The sequence below is a fragment of the Schistocerca nitens genome, chromosome 3 (assembly GCF_023898315.1).
Source record: "Schistocerca nitens isolate TAMUIC-IGC-003100 chromosome 3, iqSchNite1.1, whole genome shotgun sequence".
In the NCBI taxonomy this organism is placed as follows: Eukaryota; Metazoa; Arthropoda; class Insecta; order Orthoptera; family Acrididae; genus Schistocerca; species Schistocerca nitens.
The window spans coordinates 292,384,931-292,411,604 of NC_064616.1; the positions used below are offsets into that span (position 1 = coordinate 292,384,931).

Genomic DNA, 26,674 nt, shown 5'->3' on the forward strand with positions numbered 1-26,674 from the left:
AGAAGAGATGAACGTGTGCAAAGTTTGCTCCACACACCTTGGCTCACGAACAAAATCAGAGATACACAGACACCAGCCACGATGTGATTGAAATGAAAACCTTGGACACTTCTGTTGTGGAAAAACTCATGATGAGTGATGAGACTTGATGTTACCAATACAAACCTACCACGATATGACAAAGTGCAGAAATTCTCATGAAGGGCTAACTTGTTGATGACATAACCAAATTGAAGCAAATGTGATGTGCGAGTTAAACAACATCCCAAAGGAAGGCTTTTCTGACAGTTTGAAATGGTTTTATGAATGTTTTGTGCATTGTACTCAAGTGAGGGGAGACTATGTAGGATACCTGAACCATTAAAACCACAGTCTTAACAATCTTAGATTTTTCTCTATTTTTTTATATTAATTCAGTCTCTAAATGTTTTGGACTGGTGGGGAAATGGTTGCTGGTCATCTGAGCTTATTTATGGTGCACCATACTGAAGTATTTTCACAATGCTTTGGCATCAGGTCATCTGAGATTTGTGAAGAGCCGTGATTGAATTATAAACAGATATCATTGGCCCGAACGGCAGCAATCTGTCAAACGTTATGTAGAAAGCTACTATAGGGAATGTTAGCGACAGAAGTGTGTGCTTCAATTATAATTGAACTGTTCGACATGGGTTCTATTTCTGATATTAAAGTATGTGCTTCTAGACCATTTTACCATGGGAAATTCAAATATGTAAACAAAATATCGTTGTCAGGGATACTTTTTATGTATATGTATATATATATGTATATTCACAATTCATGGCAAACACAGAGACGTTATAGAGAAATACAGGTATGTTGCCACATCCAGTAGTGATAGAATGTGATAATTTCTTGTGCAACAGCAGGTGGGAAGAGTCAGACATCTCATTAGCTCGAATGGCGACAGCCGGTCGCTGCCTCGTCAGTAAAGCTCCACGCCTCCTAGGGGCAGGTGCATCGAGTTTACAACACTGGTGTTAGCCGCAATTTGTGTCAGTCTTAACAAGTGGGTGTTTTGGCTGACAAGTAACTGTCTGTCATATTTCTGAGCACGGTTGAATTTTTTAGTTCCTGTGTGTAAACTGGTTGAGCCTGGTGCTGAAGGTAAAACTGTAGTAACACTGTTCACGTTTACGTCGCACTTCACTTAGCGTAGACCAGGACTGTGTCCTAGGCATGCCCGATGTTGACTGACTGGGCACGGCCCATGCTGCTGGAGTTGTTGTTGTTCTTGTTGTTACGCCGGCAGAGGTCGCGTCCGAATTCTCGCGTGCCCTCTGGTGGACGGGACTCTACTTGCGGCAACTACCGCCCGTGACGCGCCGTGCCGATGTGCGCCTCCCGCGATCTTTCTGGTGGCTACTACACTCCTCCTCCTTCGGGGGGTGAAGCCACTGTGATCCACTGCGTCGGAAGGTGGAGCGTCGGGCAGGAGCGATGACCTCCACATCCATTGGATGGCCGGAGTCGAGGGGATCTGCCAACCCTCGAGCTGGAACCTTCGAATACGGCTGGAAGTGACCCACACGAAGAGGCCCCTCGTCGTCCCACAACCGGAGCTCGGGACAGAACGGGTGACAAGCTGTCGAACTCCGGATCCCGTTCCACCTCGGGAGGGGCAAGACGCAGTGGTGGGGATGAAGGGGAAGGGACAACCACAGGTGAACTAGCCCCCTGAGAAACCGAACCTGCGAGGGGGGCCGGCTCTCGCTGGGGCATCTCGAATGATGGCGATGCCGGTGCTGGAGCTACTGGAGGCTGCCAAGGCTGAGAACCATCGCAGTGCGGCAGAGTCACAGCGGGGAGAGGAGGTAACGTCCCCTGTGAAACCAATACAGGTGCCGGCAATGGGGAAGCCGGTGTCCGAGAGGTCAGAGGGTGGGTGCCCGAACGTGGACGTAGCTGATTTTGGTGACGACGTACCACCCGATCCCCCGCCTGCAAGGTATAGAGCCGGCGGCCATTTCGGCGCAGGACCACCGCCGGTATCCAATGTGGATTGCGACCAAACCCACGGGCCCAGACCGACATACCCAGTGGAAAGCCAGGTACTTCGTTTTGTGAAGACTGGCGAGGACCAGGCCGGAGGAGGTGCAGCAGAGTCCTAGGTTGACGCCCATGGAGGAGCTCTGTGGGGCTGCGGTCGCCCATTGGTGTGGTCCGGTATGCCGTCAAGAAAAACGTCAAAGCTTCCTCTGCAGGAAATTCGTGCACATTCTTTTTCATCTGCGTCTTAAATGTGCGCACCATGCGCTCGGCTTCCCCATTCGATTGTGGATGGAAGGGGGGAGAGCAAACGTGCCGAATACCGAAGCGCCTACAAAAATCCTGGAAGGTCTGCGAAATAAACTGCGGTCCATTGTCTGAGACCAGGGTGATTGGCAGACCTTCCACAGAAAAGATTTGTGCTAGTGCCTGGATTGCAACTTCTGAAGTGGTTGAGGAGCAGCGAACCACATATGGGAATCGGGAATAAGCATCAATGACAATGAGCCAAAAGCCATTGAGAAACGGGCCCGCAAAATCGATGTGAACACGTTCCCATGCTTGTGTTGCCGGCGGCCATGAAGAGAACGCTGCCCTGGGAGATGCTTGTTGGCTTGCACACTGGGAACAGGCGGCCACCAAGTGCTCAATTTCTCTGTCAATACCGGGCCAGTACACATGTCTGCGAGCCAAGGTTTTAGTACGGGAAACACCCCAGTGCCCCACATGTAATAACGTGAGGACCTCCCTTCGTAAACCTGCAGGAACAACCACGCGAGGAGCTGTATCATCGGTAGCCAGAAGGAGAACTCCTTCCAAGACCGAGAGGCGGTCTCGTAGAAGAAAATAATTACGAAGAGGGTCCGAGGCCCGGCCTGAAGGGCGGGAGGACCACCCCTGCTGAATGAGGCGAACTACTTGCCGGAGAACCGGGTCAGCCGCCGTTTCCCTGGCGACTCGAGAACTAGTGATCGGAAAGCCATCAACTGCTTGGCGGGATGCCACATCCAAATGAAAATACATAATCTCCTCTCGATCGAACGTAGGATCCGGGCCCACCGGAAGACGGGAAAGAGCGTCGGCGTTGGCATGCTGTCCTGTAGGGCGAAAATGAATGTCATAATGGTACTTAGAGAGGAACAAGGCCCAGCGCTGTAGTCTGTGGGCCGCCCTATCCGGAATCTGAGAGGTGGGGCCAAATAACGATATTAACGGCTTATGGTCAGTGATTAACTGAAACTTCGTGCCGTACAAGAAAGGGTGAAACTTGGTAACAGCGTAGACAATGGCCAAAGGCTCTTTTTCCACCTGGGAGTAATGGGCCTGCGCGGGACTAAGCATTTTAGACGCAAACGCCAGTGGTTGCTCGGAACCGTCTGCGTTGCGATGGGCCAGGACCGCACCCACCCCATACTGCGAAGCATCTGTAGCCAGGACCAACGGCTTACGGGGATCAAAAGTAGCCAAACAAGGGGCTGAAGTGAGGAGGCCCTTCAACGAGGTGAACGCTCGCTCGCATGCAGGCGACCAATCAAAAGGAACACCCTTGTGCAGAAGGCAGTATAGGGGGTGGGCTATAGTGGAAGCCCTGGGAATGAACCGGTGGTAATAGGCTATCTTGCCTAAAAAGGCTTGTAACTCTTTCAGCGAAGTGGGCCGAGGAAGGTTGACGATACCTTGGACCAAACTTCCTAGTGGCTGTATGCCATGCCGAGATATGGTGTAGCCCACATACTCAATGGACGGTTGGAAGAAGGTTGACTTACGCAGGTTGCAACACAAGCCCACAGACCTGAATTTGAGAAAGAGGGTGCGAAGGTTGTGCAAGTGTTCCTTCGTGCTGCGGCCTGTGACAATTATGTCATCCAGGTAATTAATACAATGAGGGATTGTCGACGTGACATGCTCAAGATAACGCTGGAATATCGCCGGGGCACTGGATATTCCAAAAGCCAACCGCTGGTATTGGTAAAGGCCAAACGGGGTGTTGACGACCGCCAGCCGTTTGGAGTCCTCATCAAGAGGTATCTGATGATAAGCCTCCGACAGATCGATTTTCGAAAAATATTGGCCACCCGCCACGGCGGAGAACAATTCATCAGCACGAGGCAAAGGATAGGTGTCCACCACCAATTGGGAATTAATGGTGGCCTTGAAATCGCCATAAAGACGTAAGTTTCCTGAGGGCTTCTTGACAATAACGAGGGGCGAAGCCCACTCACTGGAAGAAACGGGAAGAACGACCCCTAGGGCTGTCAGCCGGTCTAGCTCTTCCTTTACCTGAGGGCGGAGAGCCAAGGGGATCTGTCTCGCGCGTAGAAAACGCGGGCGAGCCGACGCCTTCAACGTTAAGTGAGCTTCAAAATCGGAAACACGCCCCAGGCCCTCCTCAAAAATATCTGGAAAGTCTGAGATCAAAGATTCCAATGAGTGATAGGGAACGTCTTCGGAGACCAACTGTATGGTGTCAGCAATAGAAAAACCGAAAGCCTGAAAGGCATCCAGGCCAAAAAGGTTAGCGGAGCTCGCATCACTGACAACAATAAAAGTAATAGGCCGAGTGACTGATTTGTAAGTCACGTCGGCAGTGAATTGACCCAGTAGGGGAATGAACTGTTTACCATAACCGCATAGACGCCGGTAAACTGGCGCCAACGGGGGCGATCCAAGGTCGGAATAAGTTTGTGCATTCAACAACGAAACTGCCGCCCCCGTATCTACTTGCAGTTGTAACTGGCGCGACCGAACCGACACCTCAATAAAGAGTTTGTGGGCCGATGCGTCGGGAGCCTGGCCCGATGAAACTTCCTGAATGTCAACGTCCATGTCCTCTGTACTTGCTTCCTTCGATGCCTTTGAGGCTGAGCGGCAAACTTTAGCAATGTGACCTTTTTTATTACATTTGCGACAAACGGCCCAACGCTGGGGGCACTCTGACCGATCGTGATGTATATAGCACGACGCACAGGATGGCAACAGGGGCCGGCGGCCGGAATTCTGCCTACGCGCCGTGCGGGAGCGGCCGTAACGGCCGGATTGTACCGCTCGCACGTCGTCCACCCCGGACACAGTGGACGCGGCCGCGCCACCCTGAACCTCCGCGACGTCGCACCACGCTTCCAGCTGTTGACCTGCCGCGTGAGAGACTTCATACGATTGAGCAATGGACAGAACTTCCTCGAGGGAAGGGTCTTCTAACTGCAGGGCCCGTTGCCGGACCTCCCTATCAGGGGCCGAACGAACAATGACGTCGCGTACCATAACGTGGGCATACGACTCTCGCGACTGCTCCGTGACAAAATGACACTTGCGACTAAGACCGTGCAGGGTAGCGGCCCACGCCCGGTAAGACTGATGGGGCTGTTTCTTGCATTGATAGAACTCGACCCTAGCCGCCACAACATGCGTGCGGCGGCGATAATAGGAAGACAGCAACGAACACAATGCGTCAAAAGTCAAGGACGAGGGTTCCTGCAATGGCGCTAGCTGCCGCAAAACTTGATACAGCGAGGGAGATATCCAAGACAAGAAGAGAGCACGACATACCTCCGCCTCGGCAACATGAAACGCCTGGAAATGCTGCCGAAGGCGATGTTCATATGCGTCCCAATCCTCCGCCGTCTCGTCATACGGGGGAAAGGGAGGAGGGAACTGCGCCGGAGCAGACGGCGTGGAGAGCAACGCCGGAAGCACTTGTTTCATGGTGGCCATGAGTTCCATCTGCTGCGCAACCAAAACTCGCACCAAATCCTCCATGCCGCGGAGAAACTGCGAAACCGGAACAACGACGCAACACGCGAAAGAACGACCCTACTCGTCGCCAATTGTGTAGTAACACTGTTCACGTTTACGTCGCACTTCACTTAGCGTAGACCGGGACTGTGTCCTAGGCATGCCCGATGTTGACTGACTGGGCACGGCCCGTGCTGCTGGAGTTGTTGTTGTTGTTCTTGTTGTTACGCCGGCAGAGGTCGCGTCCGAATTCTCGCGTGCCCTCTGGTGGACGGGACTCTACTTGCGGCAACTACCGCCCGTGACGCGCCGTGCCAATTTGCGCCTCCCGCGATCTTTCTGGTGGCTACTACAAAAACGACTGCTTGTTTTTACACATCAGCGTTCCTCTAGTTCCCTACTATTAATTTAATACAGGTGTATTACCAAAGCGGTATTTTTAAATTTGCAGAAATGCCATGTCGTCGTGGATGTCGATATAAGCCGGACAACTTCTGCTACATCTGTGGGAAGTTCACTTTTGCCAGAAATAGGAACAAAATTTCTTCAGTCATAAAGAAAGCATACAAACATTACTTTGGAGTAGAGGTAGGAGACCAAGATAAAGAATGGGCACCACATTTCTGTTGTGCTACATGTTACTGCAAACTAATTCAGTGGTGGAAAGGTAAAGAGATTGTGGCATTGTTTGCTGTTCCCATGGTGTGGAGGGAGCCTAAGGACCATGTTACTGATTGTTATTTCTGTCTAACAAAAATTCAGGGTTTTACAAACAAAAAGTCGAAGAGGCACATTGTTTACCCAGATCTGCCTTCAGCGAGAATGGCAGTGCAGCATTCCGACAACCTTCCAGTACCCTCAAGAGCTCGAGGTCAAATTCCGAGTGACAGTGAAATAAGTAGTACTGAAGAAATCACAGATGATGATTCTTTATATCACTGCACAAGTGAGTCATCACCACATTTGTTAACACAGGCAGATTTAAATGATTTAGTACGTGATCTAGGACTAAGTAAACAAAAGGCGCAGCTGCTTGGTTCAAGATTACAAGAGTATAATCTACTGCACCAAAGTACTAAAATCAGTGAGTTCAGGCACAGAGAGCATGCCTTTATTTCTTATTTTTCAACTGACGAAGCACTGACATTTTGCAATGACGTTGCTGGCCTGATGAAAGTGCTGAACTTCACTTATATTTCACAGGAGTGGAGACTTTTCATAGATGCATCGAAAACAAGTCTGAAGGGTGTTTTGCTCCATAATGGAAATAAAATACCCTCTGTTTCAGTAGCTTACGCTAGTTTGACAAAAGAGAATTACGAATTCATACAAAGGATGCTAAATTCATTAAAATACAATGAACGCAAATGGAAAAGATGTGCAGATTTCAAGGTAATTGCTATGGTACTGGGAATGCAACAGGGCTACACAAAGTATGCCTGTTTTCTTTGCAAGTGGGATAGTCAAGACCGAAATTCTCGCTACGTGAAAAAGAAATGGCCTAGGTGAAGATGGAAAGTTGGCAAAAAGAATGTACAACGTGAAAGTCTGGTAGCTCCTGAATATGTACTACTTCCACCGCTTCACATCAAACTTGGCCTGATGAAACAATTCGTGAAGGCCATGGATCCAATAGGCTGTGGGTTTGCATATCTAGCTACCAAATTCCCCCGTCTTTCAGGTGCAAAAATAAAGGAAGGTGTATTTGTGGGCCCACAAATCAGGGAGCTGCAGAAAGATGCAAATTTTGAAGCACATTTAACTGATAAAGAAAAAACCACATGGGACTGTTTCAAGATGGTGTCGGAAAACTTCCTCAGAAGAAGAAGAGCTACTAACTACAAAGCAATGGTAAAGGATATGATCAAAGCATATCAGGATTTGGGGTGCAATATGTCTTTGAAGGTACATATGATGGACTCTCATCTGGACTACTTCACAGAGAATTGTAGTGATGTATCGGATGAACATGGGGAAAGATTCCATAAAGACATTTCTACCATAAAAAGGTGCTATGAAGGGAAGTGGGTACCTTCTATGTTAGCAGATTACTGCTGGAATATCATTCGAGAGAAGAAAGATTCACAATACAAGAGAAAAAAGTGATGTGCATTACAAGGCAGTGGCTCATTGTTTGTCAATTTACTGTAATTTCTCATGTCAAATAAATGCTTCAAAGTGTATACACAAGGGTTACTGTGTTATATGTTAGATCCCACCCTCCATTAATGTGATGAACTTATAACATCATAAAGATGTGCATTTGTTTGTCGAATTTCACCTCACGTTTGCTGCACTATATCAGAAACTGAAAAGAGAAATAAAATTGCGATTACTCATAAACTATCCCTGACAGAAAAAAACCAAAAACAGTTTTCAATTCAGCACTCAAAATAAAACTAGGATCACAATGTTTTTTATCAGAAATAGAAAAAAAGGTTTCTTTTGTAGAACAGTGTTACCCCAGGCTATCTGGTAGCAATTCTTCCTGCATCTGTTCCATGCAACTGGATTAGAAAGTATCTCTGTGCAGGTTTTCCATATCAACAAATGTGAATAAATAGGTAGGACTGATGGTCTCCTTTCTTCAGTCACATCCTCTATACTGACTGCTGGAGCCACAGAAACTGCCAAGTTTTTTTAACCATGAAGCATCACATATAATAATCTTTGTTTGTAGAAAAGTGTTTCAGTTAAGACTGTGGTCACACAAAAACAGTTGAGTTATTTTTAAAGCAGTCCAAACCATTCTGAGAAATTCATACTCTCAGGTAATTTTGGTCATGTGGCATGAATTTCCAGCAAACTTTCTCATAGTTATTTTTTCTAGTAAAATGTGCCATAATCTTTCTTCTTATATTCATATGACATCATACATGTTTAATCGTCAACAGTTGACTATCATACTGTGCATTTTTTCAGAATTTTCATCTATGATTGCAGTTTTGGGGTATCCTTCACATGGATAATCTTCCAGGGAAGTTTGACCACAGTTGATCACAGCCCACCTTCTCATAATTGATGATAATCTACATCTACACACATGTTTCACAAGCCATTACAGGATGCATGATGGAGGATGCCTTGTATCATTCCCTTTCGGGTTCATCTCACAAACAGTGTGTGGGAAAAATGACTGACCACATGCTGCTGTACAAGTGCTGATTTCTCTTACCTTTTCTTCAATGTATGTGAATGAGATGTATGTTGGTGGCAGCAGAATTGTTCTGCAATCTGTTGAAAATGTTGGTTCTCTAAAATTTCTCAAAAGTGTTTTATAGAAGGAATTTCTTCCAGCCACCAGGGATTCCCATTTGAGTTCACTGAGCATTTCTGTAACACACTCATGTTTATAGAACCTGCCAGTATGAGATTTAGTGACACACTTCTGGATTGCTTTGATGTCATCTTTTAATCACACCTAGTGGAAACAGAATTCTTATAAACCTTCAGTAACATTGGATGTATTTCCTTAGGTAATACACTGCCCAAAAGAATGAATATTTAGTTAGTTTGATGTTCTGGTTTATCCATTTGAACAAATTGTACACACAGCAACTTATTTATGAAGCTGTATAAAGAGAGCACATTCCCAGATCATGTTGACAGTCACTGTGTGAACCATGGAAACAAAACCAAAATGCTGATATTAATGCCATCTCTATGCCAGGCTGAGAACTTTTCAACTTGTTCCCATATTATATAGAAATCTAATTTCTTGGATATAATGTGTTCATTAACTTTATCAGATGCCATGGATAGGTTGTTAACTTGTACTTTTATGAAGACATTATCCAACACATACTACTATTTTGACACCCCCCGCCCCTCCATCCACACACACACACACACACACACACACACACACACACACACAGAGAGAGAGAGAGAGAGAGAGAGAGAGAGAGAGAGAGAGTTAAATTGTCCTGGCCTACTAAATTGTACCAGAACCGCAACTCACTTGCTGTGAGGGGTTGTGTGTGGTGGAGTTGGTGAGAGGAGAAAGGATGCAGGATGGGAGTGAGGGGTGGAGAGAAGGGTGGTTCATAGCTGAGAGGGAGAGGCAAGAAGGAGTCGGGATAGGAGTGTGGCACCTGTGAGCACACCTACTTGAGCAAATGGAGTTTTGCACAGCACACAAGGAAGTACAGGTTTGTATCAGAAGGGGGAGAGGGACTGCGAAGAGGAGAGCATGAGTATAGAGTGAGTAAAGTGAAATGCATGAGCACAGGTTTGAAGGTGGGTACCAACCATGAACTAACAGAGATTGGGGCGGGAGGACTTTCCAGCACGTAGTTGTAAGAAGCTGGTATTTGGTTTATGAGGGCAGGGGTGGGGGGAAATCAGATGGTACAGGATGTGAAGAAGCCATTGAAGTTCCATTTATGTTGCTTAGCACTGTGTTCTGCCACTTATTAGCTAACTATGCTTCTGGCTACAGTTTGTTGGTGGCCATTTATTTGACTGGACAGCCAGTTGGTGGTCATGCCCTCATAAGTCATATGCAAAATTTACGGCAGAGCTGTTATATGACAGCTGCTGTCAAAAGTAGGCCCTCATGGGCAGGATGTGCCTCTTGCTTGACTGGAATGGGATGTGTTGTGTGGATGAGAAAGATTGGTCTTTTACCATGTCTTCCACAGTGTCAATGTGGCCAGGGGTGGGAGTAGGTGTGGTATAAGGATGGATTGGATTATTTTGTAGATTAGGTGAGTGGCAGAATACTACATTGGATTAGGTGGAAAGGATTGTGGATAGGATGCTCATCATTTTTAGGCGTGATGATAAGTATCCTTCTGGCACCTAGACCCATTAACAACACACCATACAAGGAGACACAGGAAAGGGAATCATGTTACATACTAATTTTACATAATGTGTGCTATGTCATCTAAACCTCTGACTAGTGTAGTTGTAACAGACAACTACTATTAATAAGTATTGTTGTTACAGACCAAATGGGAATACTTGGAAGTAAATACTGAGTGTTTGGCCTTGCCCCTCCAGAAGCAAGGATTTCTTTTCCAGAATTTAAATGCAGAGAGAGAGAGAGAAACTAGTGGGAGGTGTTTCCTTGGAAGCACTATTTGATTACCAGCATCTACATCTGTATACATGTGATTCTGATTATGAGAAAAGCCACTGAAGACCCTGTGTCGGAGATACACACAAAATGTAACAAAAGGTGGAAGTAAATTGAGGATGCATCAACTGACATTCAAATTCTTACATTCTAATAATGAGCTGGAATAAATCAGCTGTGTAATATAATATGCTGTTAACCAGGGTGCAAGTAGATAAGTAATACACAAAATTTGTACAGATGGCAGAAGGGCCAGGGAGGGAGGGGGGTATGATGCTTGAATTACTCAAGGATGAATGATTGACCAAAGAGAGAATAAGCAAGACTGAAGCTATGGGAGAAATATCAGTAAAATATTATGATTATTTGAGTTAAATGCTTGAGATAGTTGTATATTCACAAGTACCTAGGCAGGAAGGGAAGGGCACAAGAAACCAAGTAGTGTGAGTGTTAAATACATCTGAGTGTCCTCACCTTCATGTTTACCAGGGGAATAGCTCATATTGGAAATGTAAACATTTAGCAGAAAACGCATACAGTTCATTCTTTTAGAGAACTCTAAATAATATATCACCTAAAGACAATAATTTTTCAGTTAATTACATCAGAGTTTAAATTAGGTTTTGTTACAAAGCTTTTGACAAATTCTTACAGCTCCATATATTGCGCTATTGCTTATTCTTTTCGATGTATACCTATTTTTCATAAACATTCTGTATAAATGACAGGCACATAGTTATAGAGCTCCTGTTCATTCCAATAATTATTTGGATACTTTTCACTCTTCCATTTGTTGTATGTGTGAGTGTCAAACTGCTGAACTTTTGATAATTTTCAAGTTTATTAACCTTTTCCGTCTATTAATAAAAATGATAATTTTGTGTTTCGATTCTTCCTGTGAACATTTTATGGTATTGAGCCACATGCAGAATTACTTCAATATAAGTGAGCAAAACACACATCTTTGGCAGAGGTGAACTTATCTGACTAATAACAATAGATAAATATTTGCTAAAATACAGGGACCAAACACCTATTGAATGTTAATTTGTAATTCAGCATGTCTTGTTGGCAAAAGTCTAATAACAATAGACCTGCAGTTTCCTATAGTCATGTTGTATAAAGTGTGGACATGTATGATACATAGATGTTGTTTATGTGTAAAATTTCAATTACTGTATTTTGTAACAGTCATCTTTTCTTTTTTTTCAGCTGAAAGCATTGATGAAGTATTTGAAGACCAGTTTATTATTCATGCATCATAATTCAGACAGCTCATTTAATCCATCCATCCAAGATTTTACAAATACTTTACTGGATCTGTTTGAGAAGTATAGTCCATCTGAAGTTTCTACACTTGTCCTTCATTCTGCTCTGTTGAGAGAGTATGCTACTGACAGGGTTCTGAATGTAATGAAAAAACAGCTATCTGTCAGGTAGTTTGATTTAAGCCAAATCTTTGTATTGCACATAGCTCTCTCTCTCTCTCTCTCTCTCTCTCTCTCTCTCTCTCTCTCTCTCTCTCGTGTGTGTGTGTGTGTGTGTGTGTGTGTGTGTGTGTGTGTGTGTGTGTGTATGTATGTGTGTGTGTGTACAAGTAAAGTTAAATCCTTCCAAAATGCTATCTTTTATTATATTTACTAATTTAATTTGTGTTTGTGTATGTGCTCTTTTGGGGAGAGGGAAGGGAGAGGAAACTATGATAAAGATGGATACAAATGTGCCATACAAATTTTTATACGATTAAAGAAGAGAAGCAAACATTTCTCCACTTGCATGTTAATTGGAAACAGCACCATCACTACAAGGAAAGGTAACTATTTCTGACTCCGGTAGTGTACCACTTCCTTCTGCAGAAAGCTCTAATGATCCCTAGCATCTTTCGTAGAGCACTGATGGTAATGGTTTCCTCCTATCAAAAGTAACTCACGTGGGCAACCAGAAAGGGCATTACCAGATTCCAGTGCTTGCAGGTTGTTGCATACATGGCACCTCCCTTTAAGGAAGAAAAAGTTAATAAGTTAGCTTGACATGTATACTTTCCTTGTATATTTGTATTTTATCTTTGTATTTCCTAACTCTTTATAATAATAGTGCTTCTGTGGCCAGCATGTGGGTAAAATAGGTGTAGTCACCAGTTGTCTGTGCTATGCAGCTAAAAACCTGATGCATGCTAGCCCACAACTGTTGTAACTGGTCCCTGATATCCTGGATATGGTCACTGGCACAGAATTAATATTTGAGCTACTCCCACACAAGTTCTTTCAGGGATAGACATGGGGATCTATCTGGCCATGGGAGTACCTCAGCGTCATGCAGACAGTTCGTAGAGACACATATCATGTGTAGCCCACAACTGTTGTAACTGGTCCCTGATATCCTGGATATGGTCACTGGCACAGAATTAATGTTTGAACTGTTCCCCCCACAAGCTCTGTCAGGTACAAATATGGGGATCTATCTGGCCATGGGAGTACCTCAACGTCATGCAGACAGTTCATAGAGACACAGATCATGTGTGGACATGCATTGTCCTGTTGAAAAATGGCACCATGGTACTGTTGCATTGGAGGTAACAAATGAGGATGCAGAATGTCTTTGACATAGCATTGTGCTGCCAGTGTTCCCTCAGTCACCACCAGCTGTGAACTGAAGTCATACCCTATGGCTCCACACCATGACACGGAGTAACACTGCTGTGCCTCTCCAAAACATTGGAAGAATGGGATCTCTTCGCAGGTTGCTGCCATACTCACTGACAATGGTTACACAGGATAGTGCAACCTGAACACAATGTGATGTCAGTCATCAGCCAACCATGCTACCTGGTTGCTGCACCACACCAGATGCAGTTGTTTGTGTTGTGGTGTTAATGGCATCCTACACATGCAGTGATGATTCCCTTGTCCATGTGCTGCTAGACTCCAACCAATGGTGCAAGATGACACAGAATGTTGCAGGGAGCCCATTGTGTGTTCTCTAATCGCGGGTTTAGATGTGATGGGGTTACAATGTTCTTGGTGCATATACAATGGCCAGATGTAGTCAACCATAACCTTGACAATGACTGTGCCTTATACTCACATTCCCATTCAGTTCAACATTGGGCCACCGTCACATTCAAATACCCCACACTACTGGATATTGTATGATTAGATGAGCTGGCCAAAGGGAGACCCACAACGAGGCCCCTTTCAAACTCTGTCAGGTGCTGATAACACTGCCTCATGTGAGTACGTGGCATCTCCATGCCCTTCACAGTGATCACTGAAAATCTGGAACTGTTCACACTCCTTATATACTTTACCAGGCCTGGTACCCTGATGGCCATTCTACTTGTCACACAGAATTGCAACTCTTAATCATTTACGTAGCCACCGATGGTATGTATGTATGTGAACTTACTTTGAGATCTGGCCATATCGTGGGGGTGCTTCAATTTTTTGCCAGGTAGTATATATTTTTAATTTTGCAAGTGCCTGTCAAAGGCTGGATCAAAATAGAGCATGCAAATTTTATACAGGTGTAAAAGTATTTGACCATTTAGATTCCTGACTTTGAAACTACTGTCCAGTTGTATTATTGATATGACAGACACACAGATTTCACAAACTTCAGATGCTTTTACACCTGTTTATGTGAAGCACTGCAATTCTAAAATGAGTGTATATTATGTTAATTAAACAAAATTGTACATAATTGTCTATTTCCAATGTGCAACTGTTATTTGGTCAGCAATGAAAGGTATTCAGAAACATTCATTATTTTGTTTTAAAGATTGCCTGGGGCCTGGCACAGATGAACAGTAATGATTGAACATTTCAAATGCTGTAGTGTTTATTTCATAATTCATGTACAAAACATTAGGCATTGCTGCACTAAAGAAACACCATTGCACACAGTCAACCGTTTCCAGTCCACAATAATAGATTCAAAAATAAAGCATCACTTTGATTTGCTAGTACATATCGGTGAAAAATCTGTGCCACACTTACACTGTTTACGCAGCGTACTTATTGCAGGTTGACAATCTGTCCAGCTATGACTATGCATTTGGTTTTGTTACAGTCTAAGTGACATATTGTACATGAAATTACTAAATGGGTTCAACGAAGAGGAACAAAATAAGCCCAGCACATAAAATACATAAAATATTAGTCACCACAGGCACACGCATAGATAAGCTTTTACAGACAGCGGAGTGATTGAGTCACATGCTCTACCATGCTTGCAGTGCCTCTATGTGAGAATAAAGCAGTAGTAATCAGTGAGACATTTACAAGGTGTGTGAGAAAAGTAACAAGACTGAGTTTTTATCTACCAAAGCTTTTATTTATTTATTTCAAACAACAATATTGTGTCCTTCAAAGTAGTTCCCTTTGGCAGCTATACACTTTGGAGTTGTCATTCTGAGTCTTGGTAGCAGTGCTGAAAGACTTCAACTATTAGGGGGTCACATTCTTTCAAATGTTCTCCAGAGTCCCAAACTGATGTCTTCCTAAGACATTCCTCAATTTTGGGAAAAGAAAAAAGTCACAAGGACTCAGATCAGGTGAATAGGGGGCTGTGGAGCAACAAGGATGCCTTTGGAGGTCAAAAATTCCAAGATGAAAGTGGCCGTGTTACATGGGGCATTGCCATGTTATGGCATCCACTTGTCTGCAGTGTCCAGTCTCACTCAAGTGACCTTTTTCCTGAGTCTTTCAGTGACATCTTTGTAAAACAGTTTGGTTGACAAATTCAGTCTAATGTCTACATCTACATCTACATCTACATTTATACTCCGCAAGCCACCCAACGGTGTGTGGCGGAGGGCACTTTACGTGCCACTGTCATTACCTCCCTTTCCTGTTCCAGTCGCGTATGGTTCTCGGGAAGAACGACTGTCTGAAAGCCTCCGTGCGCGCTCTAATCTCTCTAATTTTACATTCGTGATCTCCTGGGGAGGTATAAGTATGGGGAAGCAATATATTCGATACCTCATCCAGAAACGCACCCTCTCGAAACCTGGCGAGCAAACTACACCGCGATGCAGAGCGCCTCTCTTGCAGAGTCTGCCACTTGAGTTTATTAAACATCTCCGTAACACTATCACGGTTACCAAATAACCCTGTGACGAAATGCGCCGCTCTTCTCTGGATCTTCTCTATCTCCTCCGTCAAGCTGATCTGGTACGGATCCCACACTGATGAGCAATACTCAAGTATAGGTCGAACGAGTGTTTTGTAAGCCACCTCCTTTGTTGATGGACTACATTTTCTAAGCACTCTCCCAATGAATCTCAAGCTGGTACCCGCCTTACCAACAATTAATTTTATATGATCATTCCACTTCAAATCGTTCCGCACGCATACTCCCAGATATTTTACAGAAGTAACTGCTACCAGTGTTTGTTCCGCTATCATATAATCATACAATAAAGGATCCTTCTTTCTATGTATTCGCAATACATTACATTTGTCTATGTTAAGGGACAGTTGCCACTCCCTGCACCAAGTGCCTATCCGCTGCAGATCTTCCTGCATTTCGCTACAATTTTCTAATGCTGCAACTTCTCTGTATACTACAGCATCATCCGCGAAAAGCCGCAATGAACTTCCGACACTATCTACTAGGTCATTTATATATATTGTGATAAGCAATGGTCCCATAACACTCCCCTGTGGCACGCCAGGGGTTACTTTAACGTCTGTGAATCAAAACTGCTTCCAAACCTAATAGGAATTGCTGCACGCAATGAATGAAGGTCCATCCCCACTTGTTAGTGAGAGAACATGCGATGGGAACTGTATGCAGTGAACATTTGGAGTTGGTCACCTTGCAAGAGGCCATCGCTCACACAGGTTGATAAGGCTGTGCATCTTCAGTGGGCTAGAAAACAAAAACATGGACAGTAGCTGACTTGTGGAACATAATTTGGTGTGACGAATCATGTTTTGCCTATATTCAGATGTTTTTCTTATCGTTAATTGGGCCTGTTTGCTGAGGTGATCAGTAACATGAACCAACAAGTTTATTTAAACATTATGAATGATTAGCTGTAGCCTTTCAGTCAGTATGATGAGTTTGCTATTGATACCCCTATTTTTTAAGATGACAACAGCAGACGTCATCAAGCTGGAAGAATAAGTGACTGGTTTTCTGAGCACTCCCTCACCCTATTACATCTCAATTGGCCTACAGAATCACCTGACTGGAACCGTGTAGAAAATCTGTGGGACATGTTAGAACAGCAGGTAAAGTACTGACATCAGTATCCACCCAATTTGATGGCATTGCGCGATCAAATCCTCAGTGAGTGGCTTAACCTGGGTACAGTATATGTGTGCAACCTTCTGGACTTGCTTCCTAACTGAATCCAGGTGGTTATAAAATCCAGGAGTGGAATTACACAGTGTTAAATTATGCTTAAAATGATTTCTCAAGGGGTGACTAATGTTTTCTCTGGTGAGCTTAGCTCTAACTGTTTACACAGTAACTGTTAATGTATTAAAGAAATATGATAGATGATTGGCATTCCCTTTCACATACAAGGAGTGTGATATGAAATTTGATATACACTAACACTTTCAAGTAAGCTATGGGTTGTTGCATTCTTTCTTGAGTTGGTACAGTAAGGAATACATGGAGAAGTGCAGGCATTAAGAAAAAGTAGCTTAGGAAACTATTCAGGTGAATCTAAAGATACTTATCATTTTCCTCATAGGCTACTAAAATTGTGTTGAAAACTACTGGAAAAATATAATTCTTGGGCAAAACAGCTGTACTCACTCCGTGAGTTTGTACTGCAATTTATCAGTAGTAGCTCAGAATCAGAAATTTTCAGTGTCAAAATAACTTAGGCACTCACAGTATTTATGTTGTATCAGCATTGCCCAGATACTAAATTGCAGACAGAATCACCACTATGCACTCCAGATAATATTCAGCAAAGGGCGAAGCAGGCCATGCAGCTAACTTGGCTAAACGTATTAGCCCAACTGCAACCACATAGTGAGTGGGTAGCCAGATTACCAATAGTGGCACAGCAGTCAATGTGGCCAGCAGCAAGTACATCTGAAGGAGCCAAAAGGTTTAAACAATTCTCGAGCATGAGTCTAAAAAGTTTATTAAAAAATTATGAGTATATATACTGATAAGCCAAAACATTATGACAACATGTTTAATAGGTTATTTGTCCATCTTTGGAATGACATACATCACTGATTCTGCATATCAAGGATCCAACAGTTTGTTGGTAGGTTTGTTCAGGTGTGTGACATTAAATATCTACACAAAGGCTATGTAATCTTGTAAATAACGGGCCGCCTATTTGTGTACACGGTGATGGTGCCTAGTAGTGGGCCAGATGGGTTCCATAGGATTTACATCAGGAAAATTTGGCCACTGAGACATCAATATAAGTTCACTATAATACTCCTCAAACCACTTTAGCACAGTTATGGCTCTGAGACACACAATTATAGTGCTAAAAGATGCCATTGCTGTTGGGGAAGACATCAAGCATGAAGGGATGCATGTAGTTCGCAGCTGTCAGTGTGTCATTGATTACTACCAAGGTCCCATGCAAGTGCAGGAGAATGTCTCCCTTAGCATAACACTGCTTTCACCAGTCTGCATCCGTGGCGCACTGCACATTTCGACCCACTGTTGACCTCGATGACAGTGTTTGTGGAGACAACTATTGACTTCATGTAGCAAAAATTTGATTCAGCCAAAGAGCCGACACATTTCCATTGATCGACAGTCAAATCCCTATGATCCTATGCCCACTGCAATATCAGATAATTGGCTGTGTTGTTTGGTCAACATGTGAATATGTAGGGATGGTCTGCTGCGGAGCTCCATGCTCAACAATGTACGATGAACAGTGTGCTCCAAAACACTTGTGCATGCACCAGCATTGTGCTTTTTTGGCAGAGATGCCACAGAGTACCATCTATCCTACTTTACAAAGCAGACAAGCCACCGAACCCCACATTCTGTGAAGATTTGTGGGCATCCAACCATTTAGCACCTAAAGGTAGTTTCACTGTCCTTCTGCCTCTTTCCGTAGATGCTCACAACAGTAGCATGTGAATATCCAACCAGCTTTGTCATTTTTGAGATACTCATTCACAGAATCTGTGTAATAATAATATGCCCTTTGTCATCTCAATGGATTTCCCCATTTGCAGCACACATCTTTGCTAGCTTGATTCTCTCTCTCTCTCTCTCTCTCTCTCTCTCTCTCTCTCTCACACACACACACACACACACACACACACACACCTGCTGCTACTGCTGACTGGCGGCCAGTATTGACCAAAAGCTAAACAAGTTCCCATCTTTACTACATACCTCTGTCCTGCTCATTGTCTCCTCTGTTTTGTTAGTAGTGGGTTCTCCTCATATACATCATATTATATTCTCACATACATCATATTATATTCTATCCTGCGGTTATAATAAAAAATATCGTTTAAAATAAAAATCGATATGACACATCTGTAATCACTTCTAAAGATAACTTTATTTAAATGGTACCCATTGCTGACAAACTATGAAATCATTCACAAAAGTTGTGCATGGATTCTCAGGTAAGCATTGGTGCAGGTGTGACAATGTCTTGTTTTTTATTTTTACATTCAGCAGTCCCAGGATGACATGCATGAAGGTTAACTTATTGGTATTCACAGAGAAACTACTGCCATGGTTACACATTATGTGACCAGATAAAAAGCACTCTGTCTTCAGGCCACGAGTGGCCTACTGGGACCATCCGACTGCTGTGTCATCCTCATTGAAGGATGCAGATAGGAGGGGCATGGGGTCATCACACCACTCTCCCGGTCGTTATGATGGTATTCTTGACCGAAGCCGCTAATATTCGGTCGAGTAGCTCCTCAATTGACATCGCGAGGCTGAGTGCACCCCGAAAAATGGCAACAGTGCATGGCGGCCTGGATGGTCACCCATCCAAGTGCCGACCATGCCCGACAGCACTTAACTTCGGTGACCTCACGGGAACCCGTGTATCCACTGCAGCAAGGCTATTGCCTATGTGACCAGATGGGCCATCTAATTTCACTACACAAAGAAATGTGAGACTGGGAAAAATCAATAATGATTATCATTTGCATTGTGATATCGTTTGACTTTAAGGTGAAAAATGCATTATATATACTTTTTATGAATGAAAGAACTTTTTGTGATGCTTGTTTCACTTTATGTTTATTCTCTTAAAAAATTGAGAATTATTTCTCTTTCACCATGCTTTTGAGTTACTATCTGAACTATCTATAATAAGTATTAAAAGTTTTGTTTTCCTTAGAAGTCACTAAAGCCTTACTTATATAGAGACTTTGCTTCTGTTTTCAGACCAGTGCCCAAGTCAAGTGACGCATTAGCCTTAGTTTTGTTATGCATCCAGAAGGGATCACCAGAACAAGCAAATGCTGTCTTAAGCTCTTTTGAACCAAACCAACTTTCAGCTATACTTTTTGAAAATAGTATGCTTCTGTTTGAGACAACTACACCAGTGAAGTCTATGAGCAAGCACGATTCTATGTACAGTAGGTACGAAATTTAGATGAAATACCTATAAAATTCTATTTTCTTGACCGGTCCTTGGAGTCTTTTTCCCATTTTTTTAGAGGACAAAAATAATGTCAAAACTTATTTATATAGTTCATTAATAGGGTTGTACTGTGTCTGTACTTTTTGAAGTCAAAGAAATTCCCCTATGAACTTATTTTTCTTGATGTATATATTTTTATTTCTGCAGCAGAAGGAATGACCAGTTAACAACATTTTCAGAGTTGTCTGTTGTTCTGATGGATTCAAAACCTAGAGTACTTTCAGGAGTGTTGTCAGAGTTGGTTGCATCACAGAAAATGTCGCTGCAGGAGGTTTTGCAAGTATGTATGTGCTCACATGACAATATACGTTATATAATGTGACAATGTTGTAAAATCATGATATCTGTATCTTTGGTGTGTGAAATGAGTTGCATCCCATACTAACTTTCTTTGGCACAGAAGAAGTGTGACCACTTGCAATAAGAAAAATCTGTGCCCCCCCCCCCTTCCCCCCCCCCCACCCCCACACACACACACGTGTGCATGCACGCACTACTGAGTCTATAGCATTTCACATTTTTGAAACTGGGTACAGTAACAAGGTTCAGTCTGTATAATATGATGATGATGATGCCGGTAGTGGTGGTGAATCATCAGAACAAATGAAATGATAAGAAATAGAAATTATTACTTTAAAATTCTCTACAGAATCTTGTTTCTCCAGATCCAGTGTTCACTTGTTTATCTTTAGGTCTTGCCTTTTATTTTTAACATTTCTTTCATTTTCCATTTTTCCTGATAAAGAATTTTTGAAAAATTCCAAAAGTTAATATTTCATCCATGTTTTTAATTTGTGTTTCCCTTAAACTTGCTCCAGTTGTTCCTGTTCCAATGTCTAGTAAGTAGACAAATATTGATGCCTACTTTTCTATTTATTTGTGTATTGCTAAAAATGTAACATTGTATATTGTTGTTGTAAATATTGTTTTAGAATTTAGAATTTGTTTCTTAAGCTGAGACAGTGAAACACTGAAACAATGGCATGAGAAATGACCACTTCTCACTTTATAGTACCCACCCTGCGGGTCCAGGGGTTAGAATAGGCCTGAGGTATTCCTGCCTGTTGTAAGAGGTGGTTGAAAGGAGTTTCACACATTTTGACCTTTATGTGATGGTTCCCTGTCGGGTTTGACCTCCATTATTCTAAATTTTCCTGAAGAGCAAACCAACTGGTGAAGGGCGCCTTACATGGTGCATCGTGTCCATTATGCGCTGATATCTCTCGCATCATTTGTCAACGTGGATCTGCACTTCCGCTCATTCTCCAGCTGTTGGGCGAGGTCACCCTCCTGGGTGTGTTTTCCTCCATCCACTGTGCAGTATTGTTTTCCGCACTGATGATGATAATGGACTTGTTTGCACCTGATGTCCAGCATGGTAACTAGTCTGTTGTGGTGGGGCCGCCATGTACTCTGTTGGTTGTAAGCCCCTGACTATACAGGGATCGCTCTGCTGATGCCTGTGCCATTAACTCCCACACCGTGGCGACCCATATTCTTTAGCACTGTCCTAGTTTGGCTGCCCTGAGACATCATCTTCAGTTACCTGACTCATTATCATTAATTTTAGCAGGCAACACCTCATCAGCTTATTTGTTTTTACATTTTATATGTGAGGGTGGGTTTTATCGTTTGATCTAAATTTTAGCACATGTCCTTTGTCCCTCTGTGTCCTCCACCCTAGTGCTTCTAAGGTGGAGGTTTTAATGTGTTGCAGAGTGGCTGGCTTATCCTTTTATTTTTGTGGTCAGCCAGCCACGGTAATCTGCTCTCCTCTTTTACCCTCTTCTACTGGTTTTTTGCACCTCTGTGTTTTTCATGTCCTGTTTTGTTCCTTGTAGTGTTAGTTGCTCTTTTGGCGTTCTTGTGGTTTTTCCTTCCTCTCAGTATTGTGGTGTATGTCTAGTTTCTTTTATTCTTTCCCTTGTGGAATTGTTACAGCAGGAACAAGGAACCGATGACCAAGCAGTTTGGTCCCTTTCCCCCTTTTTAAACCAGCCAACCAACCACTATATAGTAGAAATGCTGATCAATAGATTTGCAAGTAAAAAAAGTTCTGAAAACTTTGTCTTAGCTTTCAAACTTGCAGTTTTATTCAGAGCACACAAATAGGATGCACACATGCTGCAGCTGGATTGAAGTTATGTCATCTCAAATTGGGTAGGGTTGATTCATGCAGAAGAGAGGGGGCCTGTTATCCAATGTCCATATGCTGCTTCCCCTGTTTGCACCTGTAGGAACTGTTATGTGGGAACATGGTAATGCACAGGGCTCTAGAAATGCTTGATGTGGCTGTCAGTGTCAGTGTCCGGAAAGATAAGACTGTAAAACCATATACTTCATGCACCTCATTATGACATGCACCCTGTACCAATATCACTTGACAAGTTGTGGGGGCATGTGGTCCATGAAGCTGTGGCCATAGCAAACAGTAAGTACTGTTTTATTCCAGAATACTATCTAGTAAGTCACTTTACAGGGCAAGCAGTTACTATACACAAACAGAACTCAGGTTGTCTATCAGTTAAGACAAATGTTGAGTAAAGCAATTAAATTCTAAAAGACTGGTGTCTCGGGTTGAACACCTCTCCCCTCTATGGTTCTCAGTAGGTGAATTGACAGTTACAACAGGGCCTTAAAACTAAGGATAATTACACTAATTTCAACCTCTATACTTCTCATAACAATCGAAGGTACAACGAAGCTTTACAGTATGATCAGTATCCTTCCTGCAATGTGCATGTCACTGGCATAGTTGTAGTATGTGAAATTGATACAGCAGTGTAAGTGGCAGTGATAATAGAGCTGGTGGCTACAAACAGCAGAGCAGACAAAATCAGGACTGCTGGTTACAAGATAGCACCTGAGTTGACACACTTGTACAAGTACTAGAATGTGCAACATGTGTACACTAAGTCTTAAAGTTAGTGAGGACAAAACATTATGTGAATGGGGTTTATAATAGTAAGTAAAATTCAAAATGATTAATCAAGAGAAGTTAGTGTTGTAATAAGAATCTGTGTAAGATTGCATTAGTAAGATGACAGTGGCCATTTCAGAGGAAGTGGTGACTGCAGATGCAGGTTGTTTAAATGAAATTGAGTGTTGTATAAATTGTGTGACATTGTGTTGAGACACCTTTGCATGAGCCTTCATTTCAGTGTGATAAAAACAAACACACACACACACACACACACACACACACACACACACACACACACAGTGTCCCATGCTCTTATATATGAGCCAACTGAATGACAATTTGCTGCATCAGTCTGACAGTAAAGCAGACCAAAATAATGGAATAAAATGCTATGAAACTGTGAATGTAGACTAAATGCTGTAAAATTTAAAGGGAGGAAAACCCTTCAATTGGAAATCCTTTATTACTTGTTATACAAAGCAAGGGTGCCATTCTTTTAGTACACTCCTGGAAATTGAAATAAGAACACCGTGAATTCATTGTCCCAGGAAGGGGAAACTTTATTGACACATTCCTGGGGTCAGATACATCACATGATCACACTGACAGAACCACAGGCACATAGACACAGGCAGCAGAGCATGCACAATGTCGGCACTAGTACAGTGTATATCCACCTTTCGCAGCAATGCAGGCTGCTATTCTCCCATGGAGACGATCGTAGAGATGCTGGATGTAGTCCTGTGGAACGGCTTGCCATGCCATTTCCACCTGGCGCCTCAGTTGGACCAGCGTTCGTGCTGGACGTGCAGACCGCGTGAGACGACGCTTCATCCAGTCCTAAACATGCTCAATGGGGGACAGATCTGGAGATCTTGCTGGCCAGGGTAGTTGACTTACACCTTCTAGAGCACGTTGGGTGGCACGGGATACATGCGGACGTGCATTGTCCTGTTGGAACAGCAAGTTCCCTTGCCGGTCTAGGAATGGTAGAACGATGGGTTCGATGACGGTTTGGATGTACCATGCACTATTCAGTGTCCCCTCGACGATCACCAGTGGTGTACGGCCAGTGTAGGAGATCGCTCCCCACACCATGATGCTGGGTGTTGGCCCTGTATGCCTCGGTCGTATGCAGTCCTGATTGTGGCGCTCACCTGCACGGCGCCAAACACGCATACGACCATCATTGGCACCAAGGCAGAAGCGACTCTCATCGCTGAAGACGACACGTCTCCATTCGTCCCTCCATTCACGCCTGTCGCGACACCACTGGAGGCGGGCTGCACGATGTTGGGGCGTGAGCGGAAGACGGCCTAATGGTGTGCGGGACCGTAGCCCAGCTTCATGGAGACGGTTGCGAATGGTCCTCGCCGATACCCCAGGAGCAACAGTGTCCCTAATTTGCTGGGAAGTGGCGGTGCGGTCCCCTACGGCACTGCGTAGGATCCTACGGTCTTGGCGTGCATCCGTGCGCCGCTGCGGTCCGGTCCCAGGTCGACGGGCACGTGCACCTTCCGCCGACCACTGGCGACAACATCGATGTACTGTGGAGACCTCACGCCCCACGTGTTGAGCAATTCGGCGGTACGTCCACCCGGCCTCCCGCATGCCCACTATACGCCCTCGCTCAAAGTCCGTCAACTGCACATACGGTTCACGTCCACGCTGTCGCGGCATGCTACCAGTGTTAAAGACTGCAATGGAGCTCCGTATGCCACGGCAAACTGGCTGACACTGACGGCGGCGGTGCACAAATGCTGCGCAGCTAGCGCCATTCGACGGCCAACACCGCGGTTCCTGGTGTGTCCGCTGTGCCGTGCGTGTGATCATTGCTTGTACAGCCCTCTCGCAGTGTCCGTAGCAAGTATGGTGGGTCTGACACACCAGTGTCAATGTGTTCTTTTTTCCATTTCCAGGAGTGTATTTCATTCCAAAATTTTATCAACGTGACAGGCAGTCCCAAGTTATTTCATGTATAGCAACTACTCACAGTGCAAAGCAGCTGATCAGGATATTTTGCCATGTTTGTTCTGTAATAAGTAAAATGTATTCACCTCATAGTATACATTTGCAAAAGATTTGGTTTGTGTATATTTGACATGTCAGAAATTGACATACAGATACAATAATTTTCACACTAACAAAAAATGGTATAACGGTCAAATGATATTTCTGTGAACAGAAATATGTACTTACTGGGGGAAGTAATAAGCTGTACCCACCTCAAATTACCAGTTTGTCCTGCATGAATTCATCCACTGAGTAATAGCATTAATGCATTAGTGTTCCATATTGCTTTTTCAGTGGACCTAACTTCATATGCATTAACTTGTTCACTTTTAAACTGTTATAAATTTTGTTTTCCATACATACAGAAGAGCCAGCATGTACAGTTTGGGTGGGAAGCGCGCGCGCCCATGCACACACACACACACACACACACACACACACACACACACACACAAAGTTTTGTTGAAATTCAAGACTAAGCTTTTGAAGGAGTTATTTTTTTGTATGTTTTCATTGTTGTGAGTAACATTAATATGTTCACATTTTGACTGGGTTCTGAACTGCATCATATGAGTTTTAGATATGTTCAGGTTCAACTCATTTAGCAGAAACCAAGTTTGAAACCTGGTGGGAATACTGACAGGGAATTCTTTCTACATCCTGATATTTGCCTAACATAAATGTATTGTCTGCAAACAAAACCAATGGGGAACATTATTTATTGTTTGCTGTGTCTATGATTTCATAGACCAGCTGAGACCCTGTAACTACTTGGACAATTTTGATACAGAATGCATCTTGGAATGAGACATGTAAGGTTTCTGATTTTGGGGTGTTCTCTTTCAGACTCCCATTAGCTGTGTGTGCTGTCATGTTCTCTGATAATACTCTCACACCTCATAGACTCAACCTAGCATCCACTCTTTTGCCAAGACCATCAAAAGACTACCTCCTGCCTACTAGTTTTGGCAATTGGTTTGTGTAGCCCTGTAATTTAATAAATTTATGTTTGAAAGGGAAGAGACTATTTACTTATCAACTGCTCCTCATCCAGCCTTGGTACACTATCCTATTATGCTATACCATTGCCTGCCCCCACACCCCTTCTTCTCCTTTCACACTCACCCCACAGACTGTATACATCTCAGTGAACCCCATTCATATTAAAAGGTTTTCTACTCTCCTTCATAGTATTATACAGTACTGAAGTACACTTGAACCTCTTGTTTATGTGCTTGTCAGCTGTTGATATAAAGAAATTCATACTGCATCTCTTTACATTGTTCTGAGTGTT

General features: G+C 43.6%; 1 protein-coding gene across 1 annotated transcript in view; it reads left to right on the plus strand.

The window, feature by feature from the left end:
* LOC126248260 (Hermansky-Pudlak syndrome 3 protein homolog) overlaps positions 1-26,674 on the plus strand; it is a 176,733-nt gene that overhangs the window by 116,001 nt on the left and 34,058 nt on the right. Inside the window, exons 11-13 of the mRNA XM_049949111.1 lie at positions 12,038-12,261; positions 20,186-20,383; positions 20,592-20,724. Of these exons, the coding sequence (XP_049805068.1) occupies positions 12,038-12,261; positions 20,186-20,383; positions 20,592-20,724 (555 nt within the window). The remainder of the gene's footprint in view (positions 1-12,037; positions 12,262-20,185; positions 20,384-20,591; positions 20,725-26,674) is intronic.